Source organism: Colossoma macropomum, unplaced genomic scaffold, assembly GCF_904425465.1.
Source record: "Colossoma macropomum unplaced genomic scaffold, Colossoma_macropomum, whole genome shotgun sequence".
NCBI classification, from domain to species: Eukaryota; Metazoa; Chordata; class Actinopteri; order Characiformes; family Serrasalmidae; genus Colossoma; species Colossoma macropomum.
The window spans coordinates 28,268,529-28,291,213 of record NW_023494805.1 but is presented as its reverse complement, the minus strand read 5'-3'; the positions used below and the strand labels follow the sequence as shown (position 1 = coordinate 28,291,213).

At 41.2% G+C, this 22,685-nt stretch overlaps 4 protein-coding genes across 7 annotated transcripts; 1 reads left to right on the top strand and 3 right to left on the bottom strand.

Moving 5' to 3' along the window:
• Positions 1–1,462: 1,462 nt before the first annotated feature.
• Positions 1,463–5,895, bottom strand: rbm4.1 (RNA binding motif protein 4.1). Its single transcript, XM_036596035.1, has 3 exons — positions 5,687–5,895; positions 3,954–4,395; positions 1,463–3,332 (listed from the first exon to the last, which is right to left on the bottom strand). The coding sequence occupies exons 2-3, from the start codon at positions 4,363–4,365 to the stop codon at positions 2,494–2,496; spliced, it is 1,251 nt and encodes a 416-aa protein (XP_036451928.1). The 5' UTR covers positions 4,366–4,395; positions 5,687–5,895; the 3' UTR covers positions 1,463–2,493.
• A 432-nt stretch (positions 5,896–6,327) lies between these two features.
• rbm4.2 (RNA binding motif protein 4.2) lies at positions 6,328–11,605 on the bottom strand. Of its 3 annotated transcripts, none has more exons than XM_036596034.1 (4): positions 11,157–11,605; positions 8,994–9,429; positions 7,904–8,657; positions 6,328–7,680 (listed from the first exon to the last, which is right to left on the bottom strand). In XM_036596034.1, the coding sequence occupies exons 2-3, from the start codon at positions 9,403–9,405 to the stop codon at positions 7,921–7,923; spliced, it is 1,149 nt and encodes a 382-aa protein (XP_036451927.1). In that variant the 5' UTR covers positions 9,406–9,429; positions 11,157–11,605; the 3' UTR covers positions 6,328–7,680; positions 7,904–7,920. The 3 variants fall into 3 exon arrangements, with proteins under 3 accessions (XP_036451927.1, XP_036451925.1, XP_036451926.1); XM_036596032.1 differs by lacking the exon at positions 11,157–11,605 and adding an exon at positions 10,736–10,932; XM_036596033.1 differs by lacking the exon at positions 11,157–11,605 and having other exon boundaries at positions 8,994–10,943.
• A 1,413-nt stretch (positions 11,606–13,018) lies between these two features.
• Positions 13,019–16,554, bottom strand: rbm4.3 (RNA binding motif protein 4.3). 2 transcript variants are annotated; one of them, XM_036596037.1, is made up of 4 exons: positions 16,490–16,554; positions 14,863–15,305; positions 14,014–14,700; positions 13,019–13,679 (listed from the first exon to the last, which is right to left on the bottom strand). In XM_036596037.1, the coding sequence occupies exons 2-3, from the start codon at positions 15,269–15,271 to the stop codon at positions 14,042–14,044; spliced, it is 1,068 nt and encodes a 355-aa protein (XP_036451930.1). In that variant the 5' UTR covers positions 15,272–15,305; positions 16,490–16,554; the 3' UTR covers positions 13,019–13,679; positions 14,014–14,041. The 2 variants fall into 2 exon arrangements, with proteins under 2 accessions (XP_036451930.1, XP_036451929.1); XM_036596036.1 differs by having other exon boundaries at positions 16,435–16,497.
• Positions 16,555–20,024: 3,470 nt separating this feature from the next.
• tifa (TRAF interacting protein with forkhead associated domain) lies at positions 20,025–22,381 on the top strand. Its single transcript, XM_036597694.1, has 2 exons — positions 20,025–20,186; positions 20,774–22,381. The coding sequence occupies exon 2, from the start codon at positions 20,827–20,829 to the stop codon at positions 21,397–21,399; it is 573 nt and encodes a 190-aa protein (XP_036453587.1). The 5' UTR covers positions 20,025–20,186; positions 20,774–20,826; the 3' UTR covers positions 21,400–22,381.
• Positions 22,382–22,685: the final 304 nt, after the last annotated feature.

Here is a 22,685-nt window from a genome sequence, read left to right as displayed (position 1 = left end):
GTTTTATTGAGGACATTAATGAAATACAATTTGTCACTAAATATTCATAACACTGCTTCAGCTGAAACTGCAGAGTCAGGCCTACTACTTTTGCCACGTGGTAATTTTAATACAAAGCAGTTCACTTCAGTAAAACATCACATTATTCTTTGTAACAATGGGATTTTATGTAGTTAAGTTGAACAGGACCTGTAAAACACCACGATGAAATACAAGCCATCTTGCACAGTGATCAGTGTCAGTTGTCGGATTCCAGCTTTCATCACGATCCCTCAAACAGCCCCCTCAGAACCTGAATTTTATTACTGTGGAAACTGAACATCTGGAAAAACTAAACATGAATTCAACTGCTTACTTCTACATTATATATTGTACCTTAAATTATTAAACCCAAAACATTTTTCCAGATTGCAGTCTGTGAACTGACAGAAGAAATGCTGTAAATAAAAGGACACTGAAAGGTGGATAGATCTTCACGAAGACACACTAACTTAAGCAAGGGTGTGTACGCTGCACCCTGATGGCTAGCAGTGTATATGCACTCCCTACAAGCAACTCAATCTCCTTGTTTGTTTGTTAGTGTGTATTTAAATTCCACATGCAGAAATAAATCACACACATCTGATCATACATCACTGGGCTATTTATGACTACTCCAGTTTCTAGATCATAGCTGATATTCACTGGTACAATTTATTTGCCATTACATTGATTTTATATAACCAACTGGATTTTGGAATTGTTTTTAATTTTTGGAAAGGTTTTAATTTTTAAAAGACTTTGATGGTGATTAAATTTCTTTTAATGAAATGCATGCATCTAAAGTAAAATGCGTACAAATGGCTTTTAAAAAATCTGAACATACTTCTAATGCAGGGAGGCAATTTTATTAAACAGAAAAAAGGTTAAAAAGCAAATTATGAAATACCGTAACTCACCTGGGACTACTTTACTGTTGTATGTTCATTTGAATGTTGCAGGCAGTGTTGCGTTTCTTGTTCGTCTACACAGTCCTTCTGAAAATGCCCTAAATCACGTCTCAGCCAGTACTAGCTAAGAGCTTTAGAGGTAAATTATGAATTGATTAAAATATTTCAATTAACACATTAAAATACTCAATAATTCACACTGTTAACCAAAGACATGATGCTGTAGAACAGTTTTATGTTGTACAAGACCATTTTGAACTTTAGGAGCATGCATTTAATAAAAAAGTAAAACGTTGTGTAAACTGGAACAATTCATTTTAAGAAAAAGCGCTGGACCATCCTATAAAGTTTATAAAAATTCCACCTGTGAAAGATTCAGTAAAAATGAAACTCTTCAGATGCTAATGCCAACATGTGCACTGCATCATGTAAATTATGAAGTTTAAATGAAATGAAATACTTTTGTGATGGTAACTAAAAGAAGCTTAAAGTTGCTTAATTCAACACTAAGTAAGCGACAAACACATACAACTGCTAAAAGATGGTGTAGATAGTGCATCGTTTGCAACTTCACAATCCAGACAGAATTTATTCATTGCAATGACTGAATAACTACGTCTGTGGAGGTGCAATTGAGGAACATCTGTAAAGAAAGCAGACCATCATCACAACACAGGTTTTTTCTTTTCTTTTCTGGAGCTTTTACCTATCTCCCCAATGTTAGTCATTGTCTGAAATCTCCCCTATTATCTAGCACCATCTGAGAGAGCAAAGGCAAGCACAAATTTCTTCGAGACTTCACGCTGCCACCGCATATTTTCAAAAAGCCGTTCAGTGACGTAGGTACATGAATGCATTTGGAGGGAAGCATTAACTGTATAGTTTTGTACATGTGAGCCACCAAAAGGCTCACATGTACAAAATGTGCAAGAACTGTAGGATCATTCAGAATCAACCCTGGGTCCCGGACATTCCAAGCATACTCTAAGACTTGATTTTATAGCAAATTTTCAAGACAGTAATGAAACTGTCACCAACAGCCGCTCAAGAGACTTCTACAACATTTGCCTAGGTCTTTTAGCATCACAGAAGTACAAACATGTCTATAAAGGAAGCTAGCAATCGGTCCTTTACTGAGAGAAAAAAAAGCAATATTTTTACGAAATCCTATCTAGTTCACAATTACTCAGCTCTCTTTGAAAGATTGCCAGACTGAAGATCCCATCTCCACAACCATTTTCTATTTTTACAGAACAGGTAAAGGGCTAGGATTTTGAAAGCCTTTTGATGTATGCTTGGTGCCACTCTGTATCACTCCAAAACATAACCAATTAATCTTTAAAAGAACTATTGGGGTTTTTCTGCCATCATGTCTTGCGTGTGTAGGCCAAACTACTAAAATCAATTTCGTCCACAGATTATTTCACTTGTTAGTATGGTTTTCATTTTATACAAAAAGCTACGCACACCTGAAAGTCCAGAAACTTCACTAAACTTTAGAGAAATATTTGCTGTACGACACAGTCTGTGTGTGGACCATTACTAACTGTGGACAGGTGTTAGGTTAGAACGCATAACGCGCCCGGTCGCCGTAAGGGTCCCGCGGCATGTCGTACGCAGAACTCCGGTTGAGCGAAGAAACAGGGGAGATGCGCGACCGATCGTACGAATATCCTTCCCCCTCTACGGGGATTCGTCGGATCGGGCTCCGATCGCGGGTATAGTATGAAGACACGGGAGCCGGTGGAGGGGGGATGGGGCGTCGCTCATATGGGTCGAGGTTAGAGGAGGACAGGCGGTCTCTCGCGATGGTCGAGGACGTAGGGGGAGGAGGGGCAGGAAGAGGGACGGCGCGTCTGTCTTCGAAATAACCGGCTCCATACGGACGCGCCCGATACTTTTCGTAGTAGTCCACCACCCCGTACGGATCCCTTTCGTCATAGGGCGCTCGCCGCATGGGGTACCCGGGCACCGCGCTGCCATAGCCCGCGCCACTGCTGCCGTACGCCGCCTCACTGCCATACACCGCACCAACGCCGTAGCCCGGCGGGACACCGTAACTCACTGCGCCGTCATAGCCCGTGCCCCTTCCGAACCCAGTGGCACTGGGGTAAGCGGCTCCCCGAGAGAAGCTGTGCGCGGGTGCATAGTTGGCACCGTAGCCCGGCTCGCCATTGAAGCCACCACGATGGAAACCGCGACCGCCGCGACCACCACCCCCACCGAACCTGGGGGGACCATATCCTTCCGAGCCCGGGCCCTCTCGGTAGGAGCCATTCTGGTCCAGCGGGCACTCTTTGGACCAGTGGCCTTCCTGCCCGCACCGATAACAACCCGTCCTCTCTCCCATTCCCGGCGCAGTACGCAGGCGGCTAGTCGAAAGCTTCACGCTGATCAGTTTCCCTTGGGAAAAAGAAAGACGCAAGACAATTTGCCACGATACTTCTTAAAAAGTGCTACACAGACAGTCGAAAGTTAAAGGTTTGTATGCTCCATTGAAGCATAAAGTAAGATTTGAGATTTATGGACTACACAAATTGAGATGTGAGCATTAGAGACAGTCCATCTTTTCCAGGACATTTTACCAAAACTTCTAGAGCAATTAAACGTAGAAAGCCAAAATGCTAAAGGACGCGCTTACAAAATCTCTTTTAAGATTACTGTGAAGCATACAACTTTGAACAAAGCATTTCTTCTAAATCTAAGGGATTTTTGGTCAAGATGATAATATTTGAGCTTGTTGCTTATCACTTTAAAAAACTGGGAGGGCAACACTCCACTGAGCTGATTACAGCTAATCAAATAGATCAGGTACCAGGTAAACAGATTACATTGGTGAACAAGATAGGCACTAATTTTGCTTACCAGTTTTACTTACCCACGTGCTTTACAGATCATATTTGCTACAAGAATGGCAAAGTTAAAATTACTTTCAACTTATATATACATATATATATATATTAATACATATTTGCATTTTCTGCAATGGTCAAACAGATGCTCTAGCTCTGCATGCTGGTTCACCTTGAAAGGCTGTGTTGTCCAGCCCACTGATGGCCTCCATAGCATCCTCCACCCGCTCCATGTGTACGAAGGCATAGTCCTTCACAATGTCGCACTCAACTACAGGGCCATACTCCTCAAACTTGGCCCGCAGCTCCTGGTTGGTACAACTACTGCTGATGTTTCCCACATGAAGCTTAGTGGAGGCCTTCGGTTTTCCTCGGCTCATTTCCACATTCATGGCAAGGCCGTTGAGCATGTAGTGGTGAAGGTTTCGAATGGCTTCCTCAGCCTCAGCTTTGTCGTCCATGTGGACGAAGCCGAAGTTCTTCACAATATCACATTCTGATATTTTACCGTACTGAGAGAACAGAGAGCGAAGCTCCTCTGTTGTTGTGTTTGGGGAAAGATTCCCGACGAATATTTTAACCATTCTGGCCCTTGATTCTCACTCTCAGTTACCCTATAAAAAATGAACAGACATGAAGTTTAGACACCCTACAAAAAGACAAATAAACAGACGTGGGGTTTAGACACCCTACGAAAAGACAAGCACACAGACGTGGGGTTTAGACACCCTACGAAAAGACAAATAAACAGACGTGGGGTTTAGGTACCCTACGAAAAGACAAATAAACAGACGTGGGGTTTAGGTACCCTACGAAAAGACAAATAAACAGACGTGGGGTTTAGGTACCCTACGAAAAGACAAATAAACAGACGTGGGGTTTAGGTTCCCCCACGAAAAGACAAATAAACAGACGTGGGGTTTAGGTACCCTACGAAAAGACAAATAAACAGACGTGGGGTTTAGGTACCCTACGAAAAGACAAGCACACAGATGTGGGGTGTGGATGCCCTACAAAAAGACAAATGCCCAGATGTGGGGTTTAAAAAACAGTGGCACAGTGGAATAGTTATAACATGAGCGATAGTGATTAAAGGAATGGTTCACAATATTTCTTTTACCCCAAATGCAGTTAGAAATAATGGAAGTTTGTGTCACACAGATCTCCAGTACTTTTTAGCTACATTAGCCTCTTGGCTCTAGTGCAAAACTAAATAGGCTAAATTTGGACACCAAACATGTCAAACACGTCTACAATTGAGATAAGGGGAAAACTGTAATTTTGAATACTAGGCGAAACACTCCTTTAACCACCGTCACGTGTATAAGTACGCCTAATGTAACGTTACTCCGCGCTTGGAGTCAGCTACATAATGTAAAGTTAAATAATTAAAAACGCATTGGACGAAAGCTCAGTAACACGCGTTACATGAATCTAGTTAGGGTAAGATATATTTCTAATTAAACCCAACAAATTCTCAATGAAAATAACGGCAGAGAGGCATCTTTGGTGCCGGGCCTACTCATGGCGAGGACAATAGAGCAGCACGCTGCGCTGAAGAGCGGAGCGCCGGGCGAAAAGACCAGACTCACAATCAGAGCCATCAAACGGACAAACGAAACGTTTAGTCCACGAACTTAAGATAACACATATTAACTGTGTACCGTCTGAACAACTAGCAATACGGTTTAGCGGGGTAATGCAGGCACACTGGCATCAAGCTACGGCTAGCAAGGCAACAGCAAATGTAAATCAAAGACATTCAAGTAAAACGAACTGGATATTAACGAACATCGCCGATATCTGCTGGAAAACTGGATCTAATGGATTACGAAAGCGAATCACTGCAAAGCCAACATGCCTGCGCTCGATATCTCTGTAAATAATGCCGCTTTAATACCGTACCTTTGCAGCCGTTACGAAGAAGTTGCCGGTCTCGACTGAAATGGCGAACGTGGCCAACATAAAGACGCGCCCACAGGGCCCAACCCCCTTTCAGCTTCACTATACAGACAATAACACTGAGCTACGACCACAGTGTCTGAGCCTCAGTCCCTTATATAGATACTTGGTCGCACAAGCATTATTCATGATCTGCCTACTGATGTCCATAAACGGGAGTTTGTCCCTCCTTTGCTGCAGTTACAGCCTCCACTCTTCGGGGAAGGCTTTACAGTAGACTACTGCACCTGGAACATGTAGTGTTGTGAAGATTTGATTGCATTCAGTAACAAGAGCTTTAGTGAGGTCAGGTACTGATGTTGGGTGATTATTTCTGGATCCGACTCATCTCAGAGGTGTTGGACGGAGCTCCAGCACTCCTGAGAATACATTTTCACTGCACCACAGCTCACATGCTGAGGTGTGCTTTAGGCCCACATGCCACTGGATATGGTTAATGGAAATGTCTCATGTGCAGCTGATCCAGAGCAATTAGCAATGCTTTTTTTAAATGGAGATTATATAAAGTATATCCATATCTATGGAGATTGCATTCCAGCACACGTCTTGCCATGAACGTGAAAAACAACAGAGAACACAACACATTTTCACCCAAAAATATTTTGGTTTATTACAAAAGATCTCATAAAACACTACCTCTGAGGGAAATCAAATTTATAAACAGTTTCACCGACCTTACCAAGGCACCCATAAAGAAGTTACACCACACCAGCAATCTTAAAGGTGAACTGAGCCCTGAGTGATAGTTGGTCATCACATTTCTATTGCTTATGTACAGCTTTACATCCACTTCCGTTGCCCAGACATTAGCATGACGTCAGGCAAACCCTTGGTGAAATACTGTTTTATAGAACAAGTAAGCACTGATGCATTCTTACCATGTCCTCATACCACCAATAGGTAAGAGGTTGTGTACAAAGTCTCACAGTGCACACACAGATAAAATAATTATCATCTCTTTCATATGTATGACTTTTATATCCTAAATTGGGTCTAACTGGTGCTAAACCAGTCTCAAATATGTGTGCAAAGCCTCCAGAATCCTGCAGAATCTTTGAAAAATCTCACTTAAACTGAGAGAAAAAACAGGTTAGCTCTATTATCTTTGTCCTATGTACCTTTAGTCACGTTATAGCCATAGATGAACAAACATCTTGTTTGCAGGTGAGAAAAGTCAGAAGAGCATATTCTGTGATATGTAATGCAAATCAATGAACTGTGCAAGTAAGAGTAAGAGAAAAAGTACGATAAGGAAGGGGGCAAAAAAAAAAAAAAAAGTAACAGGAATGTTCATTTTAGGTTTTGTTTTCTCCATAAAGCTCTTGAAAGACATAGCCTTACACTAATACATATTTCCACTGCAAGAAACTGAAGCAGATTGTCCTCACAAGACATGTAATGCTTGCTAAAATAATTCAAAAAACAAATAAAATTAACAGCACATTAGGACCCCAAAAACGACATAAGAAAAACTAAAAGTAACTGAGTGATAGATTGCATGAGGGCTAAAGCAAACAAATGGTAAACTGCAAACCTCACTTGAATGGCTGTGCTTCTCAATATGCACGGAAACGCAAAAACTTAAGCAGGACAATATGTACTCTGCAACCCACAAGGCAAACATGCAAGGTTTAAATCAACATGAACCTGCTTAACATCTCGCATCGTTACACAATCAATGTCTTGATGCCCCCAAAAAACTAATCAGTAAGAAACTTTTTGATAAACATGGGTAATGAGGAGAAGACAGAATGTTAACAACTGAGTTAAACATATGTAAGCGGAGAGCTAATAAGTGATAATGGAGCCATGTGCCTTCTCAGTCTTTTATCTTTCAAATTCAGTCTTGCATCTCAAAAACTTTTTTGTTTCCTTGTTTTGATTGAAGCAAGGTGGAGGGAATGATCGCAAAGGAAAATCCAGCTGTTTCAACGCACCTGAAAACACAACAGAACAGATATCAGACATGTAAGAGACCTTTCTCAAAGCTCCCTTCAGATTTATCCACATAACCCGAGAGAAGAGACTTTCCCCCTACATCACTGAGCATTTGATGCGACTGATTATATTTCTCTGCTCAAAAACACACTCAGTGTCAGATCACACCCTGGGGATCAGAATTAAAACCACGCTGAGAATTATGTTCCCCAAATCGCTCACCTTGGCATGTGTGTGGCTTAGTACGCATATCGCGCCCGCTCGGTGGAAGGGTCTCTGGCCCGCGACACGGCATATGAGGTGCTCCTTGAGACCGGGGAAAGACGCGAGCGCTCATACGAGTAGCCATCAGAGCCAGTGCCGACTCTTCTGATCGGGCTACGGTCCCGCGAGTAGTACGATGAGGCTGCGGATGGCAGGGGTGGCGGCAGAGGGCGGCGGTCATAGGGGTCAAGGCTGGAGGCAGCCAACCGCATCCTTGAGAGAGAGGAAGAAGAGGGAGGGGGAGGAGGGGGAATGGAGAGCCGTCTATCGTCCAAATAGCTAGAGGCAAAGGGCCGAGTACGATACTTCTCATAGTAATCAACGGCACTGCAGCGGTCACGCTCATATGCAGGTGACCTCTCCAGGTAGGCGCTCACGGGCTTGCTGAGGTACCGATCTCGAGCATCAGCACCATAATCACGTGAAATCCCATAGCTGGGCTGGTGGCTTAATGGTGGCCCAGAAGGTATTCCTGCTGGATAGCTCCTAGCAGGAAACATTCCTGGGCCTGCCCTGCTATAATCAGGGCCTCCTCCAGAGAAACCCCTGCCACCATGGAATCCTGGGCCACCCCCATAGCTACCGTTCTGACCGCGCCTGCAGTCTTTGGACCAGTGACCCGGTTCTCCGCAGACGTAACAGCCGGTTATGTCTCCCATGCCGGGCACTTTGCGGAGGCGACTGGTGGACAGTTGTACGTTTATCACCTTGCCTTATGAGAGGAAGAGAAGACACGCAAGACAGTGTAAAACCTTTCGCTCACGCCATCGCATTCAAGAGAATGAAAAAAGCAAGACAGCCAAAACGCACTGCGGATGTGGAATGTTCTGTCACAGAATTAAACTGCAGAAATTTCATTCACGTACGGAAAGTGCTACATAAATGTACCAATAACATAAAACACAGAAGGCCCGATATCTGTTTAGGATCTACTGCTTCTCCATAGGTAAAAAGGGAGATTCAATTATTACTTAAGCTAGAAATACTGAATAGAAAAACTATAAACTCTGGATAGCACTTTCTTTCTTCGTTGTCTGTGAGAGTTCACCTTGAAAGGTAGAGTTGTCCAGCGCGCTGATGGCCTCCATCGCATCTTCCCTTCGCTCCATGTGTACAAAGGCATAATCCTTCACAATGTCGCACTCAACCACAGGGCCAAACTCTTCAAACTTCGCCCGCAGCTCCTGATTTGTGCAGCCACTGCTGATGTTGCTTACATGCAGTTTGGTAGTTCCCTTGGGCTTTCCTCGACTCAACTCCACATTAATGGCCTGCCCATTCAGCACGTGATGGTGGAGTTTACGAACAGCCTCTGCCGCTGCCTCTTTATCATCCATGTGCACAAAGCCAAAATTTCGCAGGACGTCACACTCCTTGATTTTGCCATATTGCAAGAAAAGATCGTGCAGGTCTTCCTTAGTCGTACTTGAAGAAAGGTTGCCAACAAAGATCTTAACCATCTTTACCGCCGATATTTTTTGCTCCTGGGTAGAGAGTATAGTTTCGAAATTCACGTTATAGAAGACTCGTTGAGCGATATGGATTTACCTATCTAACAAATCTTACCAGTTAGTCTATGACACTAAATCATCTAGTAAGGTAGTAAGGTCTACAGAGTTGGCACATTCATGTCCATAAACTCAGATAAACCTTAAATTAACATTTTAAAATACTGCCACTAATACTATTTAATTAACTTCCAAGTTTATACATTGTCGCTGTTGGCACTAACCCTTGTCTTTCCATATTTTTGTACAAAATATGAAAATTATGTCCTTTACATTGTGCGAACATTTGGTGGTGCATGGACCAGTAGAATTGGTCCAAAATGACTTGGAATAAAATATCTTTACTCCCATTAAAAACACATAACCTTTCCCCCTTCCCCTATAAAGTTACCTTTTTGGAGATATAAAATTTTGTTCCAACATCTACATATTTATCTCCCAGGTGGACAGAGTAGTCTAAACCCATACCCAAGTAAACGTATCACTGCTTTGGTAGTGAGGTGAAGACTCAAGCAACAAAACCAAAAAACAACAGGTCAAAACTGTTCTTAGGCACTTAAAAAAAGTACAGAACTGCAGTGGAACTTTATATCATATCTAGGCTCTATTAGCAACTTAAAAGTCTGCTGAATTTCAGAGCAGTGGTACAGTTGTCACCAACGCAAGAATTAAATACTAAGATGGGAACCAGTGACTAAATGTCAATGACTTCAGTGAAGTGAAGTGATTATTTAAAAACACTCAGAGTACAAAGTTTTACTTGAGTACAGGTAACTCAGATAGCTACTACCCAGCTCTGTGGTTAGAAATATAACTAACGTTACCAGCTTACCGTGAGATCTGTTATATCTGCACCGCTAGCTTGCTAATTTGTTGAAGAAGTTCAGCTACTAACTTTTAGCTATTCGGGCCACATCGGTTCTGTACAGCGCCAGGTCGTTTAGAGACAAGAGTTTTTCTCGTGTTTAAAAGTGCGACTGTTGCGCAGCGGAGTACATTAGGCTTGGTTTAGTGAGGACAGAAACTCGTGAACGTGTGTGACGTTAGTTAAGTTATCTGAAGGCCCGCGGGCCTCATGAGCTGCTTGCGAAGGAGCTTAAGTCGGAGCAGCAGTGAGCCGCGTTAGCCCAAAACAGTTCAAAACAGACCCGCCAAACGCACGACACGACATAAAAACGACAGCGAATGTGCAGTACACACCTGCCTAGTCTAAGGAGCGATTTCCCAAACCCATTAGTGCAAAAATTAAAGTTGGTTATCTGAAAACCTGAACTGCTCTTACCGTGTAAACCAACACGAGCGCCGAAGGAAATGAATGGAAACACGAAATGGCGTCGCCAGGAAAACAGAGAACGCTTCCGGTACATGTCACACTGCAATTTACACGTTTACAAAACATATAACATGCAAATATGCGCACCAGAAAGCACCTACATAAAAATGAACACACTCATACACACACACACACACATATATATATATATATATACACACACACACACACACACACCTGACTGTAAGTTCATGGCTCTGCTGCATTCCTGCTTCTAATGTTCGAGTCGGTAAATATTTCGATCAAAACTAACATTTTAAAGGGGAATTCCTCCGAGTTTTCAAAATGCCTGCTTAGTTAAACCTGTGAGATATAAAACAGTCGTTCTGGGTGGTTTGATGTGAAACGTGCCGTTTCTGGAGAAACCTACCGATTCAGAAATGTGAAAGTAACCAGACGTCCGAAGCGATTAAATCCTCTTAAAGCTCCCTCGCAGAGTTACTACACTCCAGTGACGAACCCGCTGATGGCCGAGACGTTATTTTACGTTAGTTATGAGACAGTTTGAACCAAAGCGGTTTAAATCCATTCACTCCCGGAGGGAACATACAGGACCCTGTGCGGCAAATCAGTATCCAAAGAAAACGTATTTCCACCGTTTTATCATCAACATTTCATGTAACATCTCTACAAAGCACCATCATCTCCTTAAGTCTTAATTTCAGCCACTGAATTCTGCAGTAACGTTTAAAACTCTGACCCTACTCCCACTCCTGTGCAGAAACGGGTCTCAATGTTAATTTCACTTCCCTATTAGAAGTAGCTCATGAGGAATTTGTGTTTGACTTCCACGATGGTAATGTTTTAACCTTCTCCAGTTTATTCAAGGCTTTCAGCTTTGCTGTTGAAAAGCATCACGTCTTCCTGCCAAAGACGCCTTTTAGTAGTTCACAGTAACCCGAGAGGAAAAGGGAGGGAGGAGGACGGGAAACAAAACACTCCAACAACTTTTCAGGAAGTCATTTTTATTGTAAAATGTCACATTTGGTGAAGCTCTTGTGAAAAATGTGTTTTGAATTCACTTTCTAAATAATTAGCCTGCATGCATTAAACATTTTTAAAGTAACTGCTACGATCTACCCCTACAATGTAAAAAAAAATCCTTACAAAATTCCATGAACACCATTTCCAAGCACATTTTTACTTTATATCCCTTGTTTCTACCAATATAGCTTGTGATGGCTGTGAGGAGCTGCCTCAACAGCTGAACTGACATGCTGACAAACTTTATATCATTACTGTAAATGCTTGGACAATAAAAAAAAAAAACATTCCATCACAAATCATTGAACAAGCAAGTAGGACAGGCATGAACCTTTTAATATTGCCTAGCACTAACAAAACAGGCTCATCACCAAGCCTGAGCAATCACCAAGCAATACCTAAAAAAACCTAAGCAATGTTCAGCTGTTTATAAAACTTTCCGTTTTCTTATTACCCAATTTACTTAGTTGAATTAATTTGCTCAGTTGGTAAGGGCATGAACCTTTAATTATTGCTCAGCACTTAAAAAAAAACAAAAAAAAACCCAAAAAATTACATGGCCTGAGCAAAATAACTCATCCAAGTCTGTATTTTGGGTAAAATGGGGGGGAAAAAAAAAAACACACTACAAATAGCCAAATCTTGTTAATGATTTCATACTTGCAATAGATTGAAAATATCAAAGAATGAGAAAATCAGGGAAAAGCATCATCAACTCCATCCTTATTAAATCATACCACAAATTTCATAGTCATGCAAGGTTATGAATACCATAACCAACTTACCTGAGTTTGTGATCCAATGTTCTCAACCCTCACAATTAAGTGAAGGGCTGACTGAGATTCAAAAACAAACAAAAAAGACAAAAGATTATCTTCATTTGTTGAGTTAAAAACCAAAAGACAATTCAAGCTAACTGGGGACAGAAGACCAAAAGGGGAAATTAAAATAAGATGGTTGTTGAGGCACGCAGAAATGTGTGGCTTGGATTTAGAAGGGGGAAGGTTTATGTCATCATGCATATCGAACAATATCGCCTTTTTAATATGTCGTCGCAGAGATTATGCTATTTCTGCTCCATCACGATGTACTCCCAAGACACAGCTTGATTATGCATTGTGTTATTTTCTTTCCATTTCATCAACGTCTGCGTGACGAGTTTGGCTTCAGCCTCAGATACTACATTATCTAATTTACACTTGCATAAACTGTTCTGTTGAAATAAATAAATGAATAAATAAACAAATCGACGCATGTGTCAGACTTTTTATTAAAAACAAAAAAGAAAACATTGTATTTAAAGAATTGCCAATCTCTGTAACTGAATTTCAATCTAAAAGAAAAACCTCAACTCATACCATTTGCCGCTTTTATTGCTGCTCTGAATATTTTAATCGCAAGGCGCACGTGTGTACCCATTAAGTCTACTAAGACAGATGTGGCACTTGTTCAAAAGAACATGTCTTGAAAGTTATGACAGATCTCAACTAAGTTACAAAAGATAAGCTTCAAATTAAACAAAATGTTTTGATTTTACAGAAATACCACACAACGTACATAAGTTCTGAATGCTGACAGCAGAACCGCCACACTGGGAACCAGTAACAACTATATAGTAATAGTTTTAACAGAATCTAAAACTTTTAGCCTGTCTGCTTTATGTTCAATCACCTGATGAAGTCGACATAGTAAAAACAAGCAGAACAGAGATTAGGCAAAAGGTTACAGTTTAAGCAAGAGGACGAAATTGAGTCGAGTAAAAGCGTTTAAGTTTAAAGCGTGAAGTCCGCAATAGAACTCTTCCAATATGTGAGGCGCAGGCAAACGAAACGCGTTCCGTCAGACGAGGGGTGTATCGCGTCGTGTGCACCTGGAGACGACAACGACGATCTTGTCGAATAATTTACACCTGAAAAGAGAGCAAACCACATAAGTCAAAAGCCTAGCAGAGCCATTTCTTAAACTGCACTGTTAAGTCCACTGTGTCTTAATTATACACCTTATAATTAAATTTACGCAAATTTAGGTCGCCTCTATACATCTTAGCTACATGGTCACTGCATATTAGCAGTTTTTACTGCCACGTCAATCGATGTTATTGCAAATTACGCACTCCCTTCACTTTACGCACTAGCGGACAAGGCGCAGCGCGAGTGCAATAGAAGACTGTCTTTCTTTAGGAAAACGCCTTTATACTGCATACTGCCATTTAGAAAGCTCTTTCACTGAGAGCCTATCCTCACCTTGGGTACACAAGTGCAGACATTCACTTTAGTATGAAAAGCGTGCAGGTGGCGGTGGAGGCACCCTGTCAGAGTAGGGGTCCCTGGAACGAGCCGCGTTGTACATTGGGGTCCGGGACATGGAAAGAGGGGAGAGACGGGAGCGCTCATATGAATAGCCATTTCCTGTGGGTGCTGCAGGGGCTGGTGGAGCCCTTGTGATGGGACTACGATCTCGGGCATAATATGAAGACGGTGGGGGAGGGAGAGGACGACGCTCATAAGGGTCAAGACTAGAAGCGGCCAGGCGCTCTCTCATGATGCCAGATGAAGGGGGTGGGGGAGGTGGGGGAACAGAGCCCATCCGGCGATCCTCATAGGAGGGAATGCCGTAAGGGCGAGCACGATATTTCTCATAATAATCCACCACCCCGTTACCATCACGTTCGCGATCGTATGAAGGATAGCCACGTTCCGGATAGGGGGGGCGCCTAGGTGGAGGGGGTGGTGGTGGTGGAGGAGGGGCAGGGGGGTAACCATGGGACCCAGGAGGGTGACCAAAGCGGCCTCTAGGATATCCAGGAGGACCTGGCTCAGGCCTCTCGCCAGGGAAACGGGGTGGCCAATAGCCTCCACTTTCTGGGGGGCCATAACCGTCATCCTCTCCTCGTGGTCGGCTCTTTGAGATTTGAACGTGAATCCTTTTGCCTATAAATGAAAGCATTGCAAATTAAAAACAACATTTTCAGAACAACAGTTATAAAGACATCACATAAGCATACTGACTCAAATTGAACTGTACAGAATTTATATTTACTTTTCAATTTAAATTTAACTTTAAGTCCAAATTAAGAGTGGAGAACTTCCTACCTTGGAAGTCAGAGTTGTCCAAGCCCTTTATTGCGTCCATGGCCTCATCTGAGTTACTCATGTGTATAAATGCAAAGTTTTTTATTATGGCACACTCAGTCACTGTACCATATTCTTCAAACAAGGCCCTGAGCTCTTCCTCTGCACCCTTCTCTACATTGGCCACATGCAGCTTGACCGGGCCCTGGTTCTTGCCTCGACTCGCCTCAACATTAATGGGTGTGCCATGCAGCTTGTACAAATGAAGGTTCCGAATAGCCTTCGTAGCACTCTTGCGATCATCCATATGGACGAAGGCAAAGTTTTTGATGATAGCACATTCTGTGACTGTTCCATATTGAGAGAATAGTGCCTGGAGCTCATCAGTTTGCGCCTGTGCCGGCAGGTTCCCAACGAAGATCTTCACCATTGTCAGTATGAACAGAAACCAAGTCTGAAAGACACTAAACAAAAACGTAACGGGTCGGTTAGAAAAGGGAAACCATCAAAACAATAAAATACATTATATATTGCTTGTGTGTTTAAAATTAAATACATACACGGAAAATAAAGAGTGTGCCCGTAAAACTGGTTTTAAAAAAAAGGTTCGCGTGAAATCGAAACTATTTGTAGTACTAGTCGCACTTCCTGCTTAGGCAGCACTTATCTAACCATCTAAGCACCTACATAAGGGCGACATACAATAAACTGCGTGCACCGCGCTAGTTTTACGCAAGGATAAAAAGAGCAGGATATCTGACAAGGGTTAGAACCGTTCTGTTCTTCGTTCTGGTTATAAATTAAGATTACTACTTATTGTCAACACAGTTAGCTAAGCGTTCTTTAGCTAGCTACCGTGCTAATGCTAGGCGGCGAACACATGAGTGAGGGACTTTGCGGTGAACGTCGAAGCCGCTTTGAGGGATTACGGAAATCGGAAAGCATCAAAACCCACAATTATCCGCGCAAATATTCATTAAATCCCGGATATACTTCGTAAACGCCGTGCAGACGAACGCTTCGTCTTCGGTTAGCACAGTTGGCCGCTAGTTCAGAAATGAATGGCGAAGCGGCGTGGAACTACAGGCCGCAGAGGGTCAACGAAGCTCAAGTCAGCGCTTCCTACTTGCCAGCTTGTTGTTCGAATTTTGCCGTTCCACCTTAAACGTTGCAACAGTTACGTTCTGGCGCCTGAGGCGTTATAGTAAATGCTGCACTATTTAAGGTGGACCGGGAAAATTCGAACAAGAAGCTGGCGAACGTACGCCAACTTCAGCTTCAGAGTCAGGAAGTCAGTGAATCCTGAATTTTTTATTAAACTTTTGGAAGTCTGCTCTAGGCCACATAAATCCATTGTATGCAAAGAAAATCGCATCTCCAAGATTAAAGTAATGTAATTAAATGCGTTTTTATTTTTAGCAGCGGCTGAGAATAAGCTAACGCTAACGGCTGGCTAGCTAACCTAACAAGCTAACCTAGACAAAGTTAACAAGATTAGCCAGCACCATGAACGGATTATTGCAACTAACTTACACAGCCGTCTTTAAAACTAATAAATTCGTTCTTGATCGACGTCTAAAATTAGGATCTTACCAAACAAGCACTAACGCTAACAGCCAGAAGGTCAAAGCACTTCACAGATACTCACCCCTTCCTTCTGCCCGCGCTGGAGAAACGGGTGTCGCCACTCTTAAACCTGATCGTCCTGGTCCCGCCCACCTACAGGTTCGACCAATCGGTGCGAGTACACCGGGAGGACGAGCGCATTATGATTGGATGAACACCTCTTTTTTCACTTGACTGATAGGAAAAAGAGCCAGTCTTATTTGGTATTGAGCATGATTTAAAAATGGACGATACCACTTATTTTCCGACCGATACCAAATCAGAGGTAGGCTATCCCGATACCAGCACCAAAACCGATACATTTAAAAGTCTTCCTGTGCACATAAAAAGGGTGAAAACCTTGTGATTTCAACAGTAAAAACTGGTAAATATTAATATGCTTTTGTATGTTTTGCATTTTTTGAAAGTGTCGAAATACTGTTCCAATACTGGATACTGATTGTGTGTGTGTGTGATGACTGGAGGAGGGGGGCAGAAAGAAAAATATACTTCTTATATTTATTTGGTGCAGTCTTGTTTTTACACTTTTTCTGCATCATATACAAACATTTACACAAAATTTAATTTAAAGATATTAACACTATTGTTTAAAAAACATTTGGTTTCTTTGTAAGGATCAGTAATCAAAGGGAAACATCATAAGTGCAAGTATCAATAGTGTAGTATTGCCATTTACACATGGTATTTCCATGTGTTTAAAATGCATCTCCAGTGACCACTTGCAATCAGATTTTGTGACTGGAGAAAGGGTGTCGTGCACATTCACAGCCCTGGCCTCTCACTGCATTCATCAGGTAAAGGTCCCGCCAGTCGTTGTTCGTGTACATGCAAGGGCTGTTACATATGCTTAGATTGCATGGCCTGCCTTTACGACTACTAAATTGCCAAACAAACAGAAAGAGGATATAAAGGGAGTGACTATGCAAAACAGCTGTTTTCATCTCTGCTGTGATGGTGTAGGTGTCCTTTACTACTGACAGGGACGTACGGGACACTGTTGTGTTCACGCTGCAGATATTATTTGGCCAAATAGGTCCCTTTCCACCCCCAAATGTGGTTTGAGTGGTCAGATCTCAATGGCTCCATATATACCTGTCATTAACATGCGTCCTGGGTGATCCAATCATAAATAGACAGCACTTTACAGTACAAGTGTGAATGGGGTTCAGTATCTCTCAGAGAGGCATAGTGATCCAATCACTCAAACCATCATGATAGTATATATTATACTTTTTGTCATTTTTTCAGTCTACCTCATTCTTTTACGCCAGAAATTATTCCAGAAAACAACAAAAACTACCTGGAAAACAAAACCAGAATCAAATAAGCAAAAGACAAATTGACTAAAAACCCCCCAAAATACTCTACTTATTAATAGGACACAGTAATAAATAACTACTCCTGATAAACCTTAGGTCTATCATTATGAACCTTTATTTCTTTATTAATTAATGAAATGTGCTGAAAGAGGTAGATTAACTGATTCTTTAAAGCGAGGTATTATGTCTCTTAATCCAAAATCTACAGAACATACTCTCTGTGTGGAAACCGCACTTAACCCTGACTATAAAAAGCTTGTATCTGTGTGCAAATAGGCTCAAAGCTTGTTTGAATGAAATGATTTCTCTCCCAGGGATTATGAAACATCTCCATCAATATCTTGTCTGAGATATTTTGAGGTACTCAGAGTTATTATCAGGATGAGGTCATTTTGCTTATTCATTAAACTTTTGACAAAGTTTTATGTATGAGGCTATGGATAATTTTAGTTTAGGAGGAATTAGAGAAATTAGATAAGTCCCTATGTCTTGCTGTTTGTTCCTGATAGCGTCAGAGCTTCTGAATGTACATCTCTTGTGCTGTGAAACCAGTTAGACTATACATTAGAATTGCAGATCAGTCGGCAGATGACACATGCTTCTTCTTCCATGATTATATGCAGATTCCTAACATTTTTGATGATCTGCTCTAAAAGTTAGTAGTCTGAAAAAAAAATCTTCTAAACAAATATTTCAGGTAATGTCTGTAAAAGACGTTCTTTCACCACCACTGTAAACAATTCTGACTCTGTCAGAATTTGCATGCTGAAATAAATATTATATAGTATAAATGTATTACAAAAATACTATTACAGTCACCTTCTTTAGTTCATGTGACAATAATTTGTATATATTTATTGTTAGTTGCTGTGGTGGCCTTCTGTATTTGCTCTCTTGCAAATTCTGCCTACTTATCTTCCCATAACTAATTATTAATTAATTATCTTCCCCATAATAAAAAATAAATAAAATACAAATAATACTAATGCAATAAGTAGTGGTGTGATGTATGTCAACTATTTCCAGACCTCTACTCAAAGCAGTTTTATTTGTAGTTCCCATGTATTTCCTGGTGTAACTAATCCATCGTTCATTAAATTAAAATCAGTTGTGCTGGTGATGGAATTTAACAAATCCATGTGATGGCTGGGGGCACTGAAGAGAGCTCTAGGGCCAAAGTCATGTTCTATTCAGCTAATAACATCTTGACTGCTTTTTGAAAACAAGAAATTCTTATTACATTTTACTGTATTCATGTTTATGTGTATTTTTTCTTATGATATGTGAGTTTTATATAGAGGTGTTCCTAGCAAAAACACACTTTTTTGTGGGTTGTGTTGTCATTTAGATTATGTTGTGATGTAGGCTATCAATATCATGTTACATTTGATTGCTGATTTTTTTTAGTTCATTCTAAGAATTATTTTTGTGACACCCGTTAGAAGCTACTATTTAAGAGTCCTACCCTGGTGAGACTGTCATAAGGGCATGAAAACACTTAAGAACATATTTTTTCAAGCATATCACATTCTTACAACAACAGAAGAGTTAGGAAAGAAACGATATGAAATTCATATGAAGTAGTTTTGAAGAAAAAGAAGTTAATTAATTAAAGAACTTAATTAATCTTATTAAATTAATCAATCTCAGTATGTAGTTAAGAAAAGAGGCACATTTAAGAGGATTTTCTTTCTTAAAACCCATTTGTGAATCCAGTCCAGGTCTTGAATGGTTGTAAATAACCAGCTACCAAGATGGCCGCTGAGTGAACAGACTTTCCTGTAAGGACTTTCACCCTGATTTTTGGTTCCGAGCGTGTCCTGTAGGCTGTGAACGGTTCCGCTGACAGTAAACCCATCCTTTCTAAAGGGACACGAGTAAGACCGTTTCCTCATTGAACGTGTTTCAGTGTAGATTAACTCGCAGCCTGAACCACCGATAAGCGAAGGCCTGTAGGTCACAACCATAAACCCAGTTTATTGGGATTGGAGACCTCGTGCCCTTGTTTTGATCGCTGTAAGGCAGCTCCGTCTCGAAACCGCACTATATTAAAAATCTCAACTCTACGACAGGGACATAATACAATAACACAACGATAATAATACCGCTATCGTCTTATCCTAATGTAATGAGATAATGAATCTATTTCACACTTCTGAGCCAGGTTTCATCATGTTTATCGAAATTTCCCGAGCTATTGCGCAACACCGGACTTTCCGGGCGGAGTGTCAGATTTCTCCGCTCTTCTTCCTGGATGTGGTGATGAAACCTCACTGGTCGCTTCTCTCTGAAGGCAAACAACAGAAGTCCGTTAGACTGAAGAGGAGCAGAGCGGTGCACACTGACTGACAGAGAGGTGGAGGCTGAAGCGGTGCGGCTTTTCGGTGCTAAACTGTAAAGGTAGGCTGTGCAGTGTGAGTGAGGTAGCATGCTAAGCTAAAACTGCATTAGTAGTAAACTTCTGTCTGCCGTGAACAGTGAGCAGAGCTGTGCTGGCAAGTGTTTGCACACGAAATGCTTGGTATTTGTAGCCTTTGTGTTGCAGTAGTAAACCGATTACTCAAACCAGAGAAAAACAAGTTAACTCAATGTATCAGGATTAGTGCTGCTGTATAAAGCGTCTTATCTGTAGTATTTTCTTCTCTGGATAATATTCCTCTAACACTGTCTTGTAATGTTAATCTATAAAACTTGTGTTGTACACTGAAAAAAACGGTGCACGATTCAAATGTGTCAGGTGGTTGCAAATGAATATAATGTATGACGACACTTTTTCAGGCTTCTGTTTTCTAAACAAAGCAATGAGCAGTTGTCTTAAACAATGACAACATAGTTCATGGTGTAGTCATATGTGTTTTAAAAGCAAATGTTCTTGGGTTTCTCTTTTGTAGGGAAGGACCAAAATAGTGTTAAACAACAGCAAAGTGATATGGCTTGTGGGATGTTCATATATGATCTTAAAGCACTTTTTTGTTTCTGTTTTGTAGGTAATAATCTGTAAGAAAAGTTGACTTAAGTGAGAGTCCTAAAAGCAACAACTATGAATGTGTCTCAAACAATGACGACAGAGGAGACACTCACATGTCTCCACATTTATCTCTATCATCCTGAGCAAGCCACCCAGCCTCTGTACAACCTCTTGCCCCTGAATCGCCTTCACAAGAGGAGCGCCGAAGACTCCGTCAGGTTGGGGCGAGACGGACAGACCTGCACTTTCGTCCTGAACGACGCTCGTGTCTCCAGAAAGCAGATTTCTTTCCAGGCATATCGCAAGGCTGGTAGTGCAGACATGCGCTTCACTGTCCAGAACATTAGTCAGAAAGGCAAGGTTGTGGCCAACGGGTGTGAACTGGGATACCTTGAGCGAGCCGATCTTGAGGATAAGGCCCTGCTCCGATTCGGCAGGTACGAGTTGCTGATTTTGAGGGAACCTGGCGAATCACAGGACAGTTTTGAGGTTCTGTTTGAGAAGCGGAACATTCCCCCTTCACGAGAAATGGGCGTGGATGTAAACTTCAGGTCAGCGGTGATGGAAACAGGCATGAGAAGCTATCAGAATGGAGGACCTCTTAGTCAAGAGCCACTTGAGTCTGACGAGACTCTGTTTGAGTAGCTGTTGGGAAAGAATCCAGCTGTTTGCACTGATCTAAACATGAGTTCACCAAGCTGTGCTTTTGTGGTTATTATTAGTGTCTGAAAAAGAAAGGCTGCTGTTGAATCAGCAAAAATGACAGTTTCTTCATTTCGCAGAGTGAGAAAATAAGCAGGTTTCCACTTTGAAACTTTGCCTGTTCTTGTTAATATTTTGATTTCTGATTCACTTTTTTGACTCTGTTACTTAAAATTCCATGTCTTTTTTTCTTCTTAGGACCACTTAAAATATGTGTGAAGGTTTATATACCAAAAACAATCAGTTTCATTTTTCCATGACCATTTTCCAAACTCCATAATCCATTAGAATTAAACAAACTGTTTTTATTACTGTGCAATTAAGTCTAATATATGTAAGTTTTATCTGATCTTCAGTGTGACAACTTCAGTGTGAATAGGCAGGGCTGAAGTGTTGTCGGCTGAATAGGTGGATGAGTGTAAATGTGCTTTTTGTGATATCACAGTTTTAGTGAAATCACAGAAACCACAAATTCAAGCTATTTTCATATGCATGAACCGTGGGGTGAATGTTATATTTAGAAACTTTAACAGTGTTTGCATGCTACTTCAAACTGTTTTATTTTAAAAAAGGGAATTTGTTATGGCACACTGGCCCTTTAAAGCTCTTTGTAAATAATGGACTGAACAAAACATTGAGTAGCATTTTTGACTGGAACCAGCTAATTGTATTTTTCTAAACACTGAGCCAGAGGTTTACCCCCTCTCTATATACAAGTATGCTTATCTTAAAGTATTTAAACTAGTATTCATAGCATTATTGTTATCCTGAGATATACTGTGTAATATTGTGATAAAGTACCATGCATTTGTTGACCGTTCATGTGTTACACATATGAAGTATAGGCAGGAATGCCCTGAAATGTGAGAAATAGCTAATGAAGGCTAACACTCTGTATTAACTTTAATAAACTGAATTTTGTAAAGCTGTTGGATTTTCTTTTGTCAAAATAGAAAACCACCTGTTTCAGTAGTTAATAGGTCTATGCACTGTAGGTTTACATAAAACAAGTGAGGATGTCTGCATAGGGAGTTCTGACCTACAGCCAAAGTATTCAAAGAATCCAATATAAGATAAGAGACTGTTGTGCCAATACCCCAGTCAAAACATTGTGTGTCTGTTGCACAATGATCAGCAATGTTCTTACTTTGTTTTTCTGCCTTCTCAAGTATTTCAGGTGCCCTTCTGAAAAAGTTCTTTACTTTTTGCTCTGCACTGATATGATTATA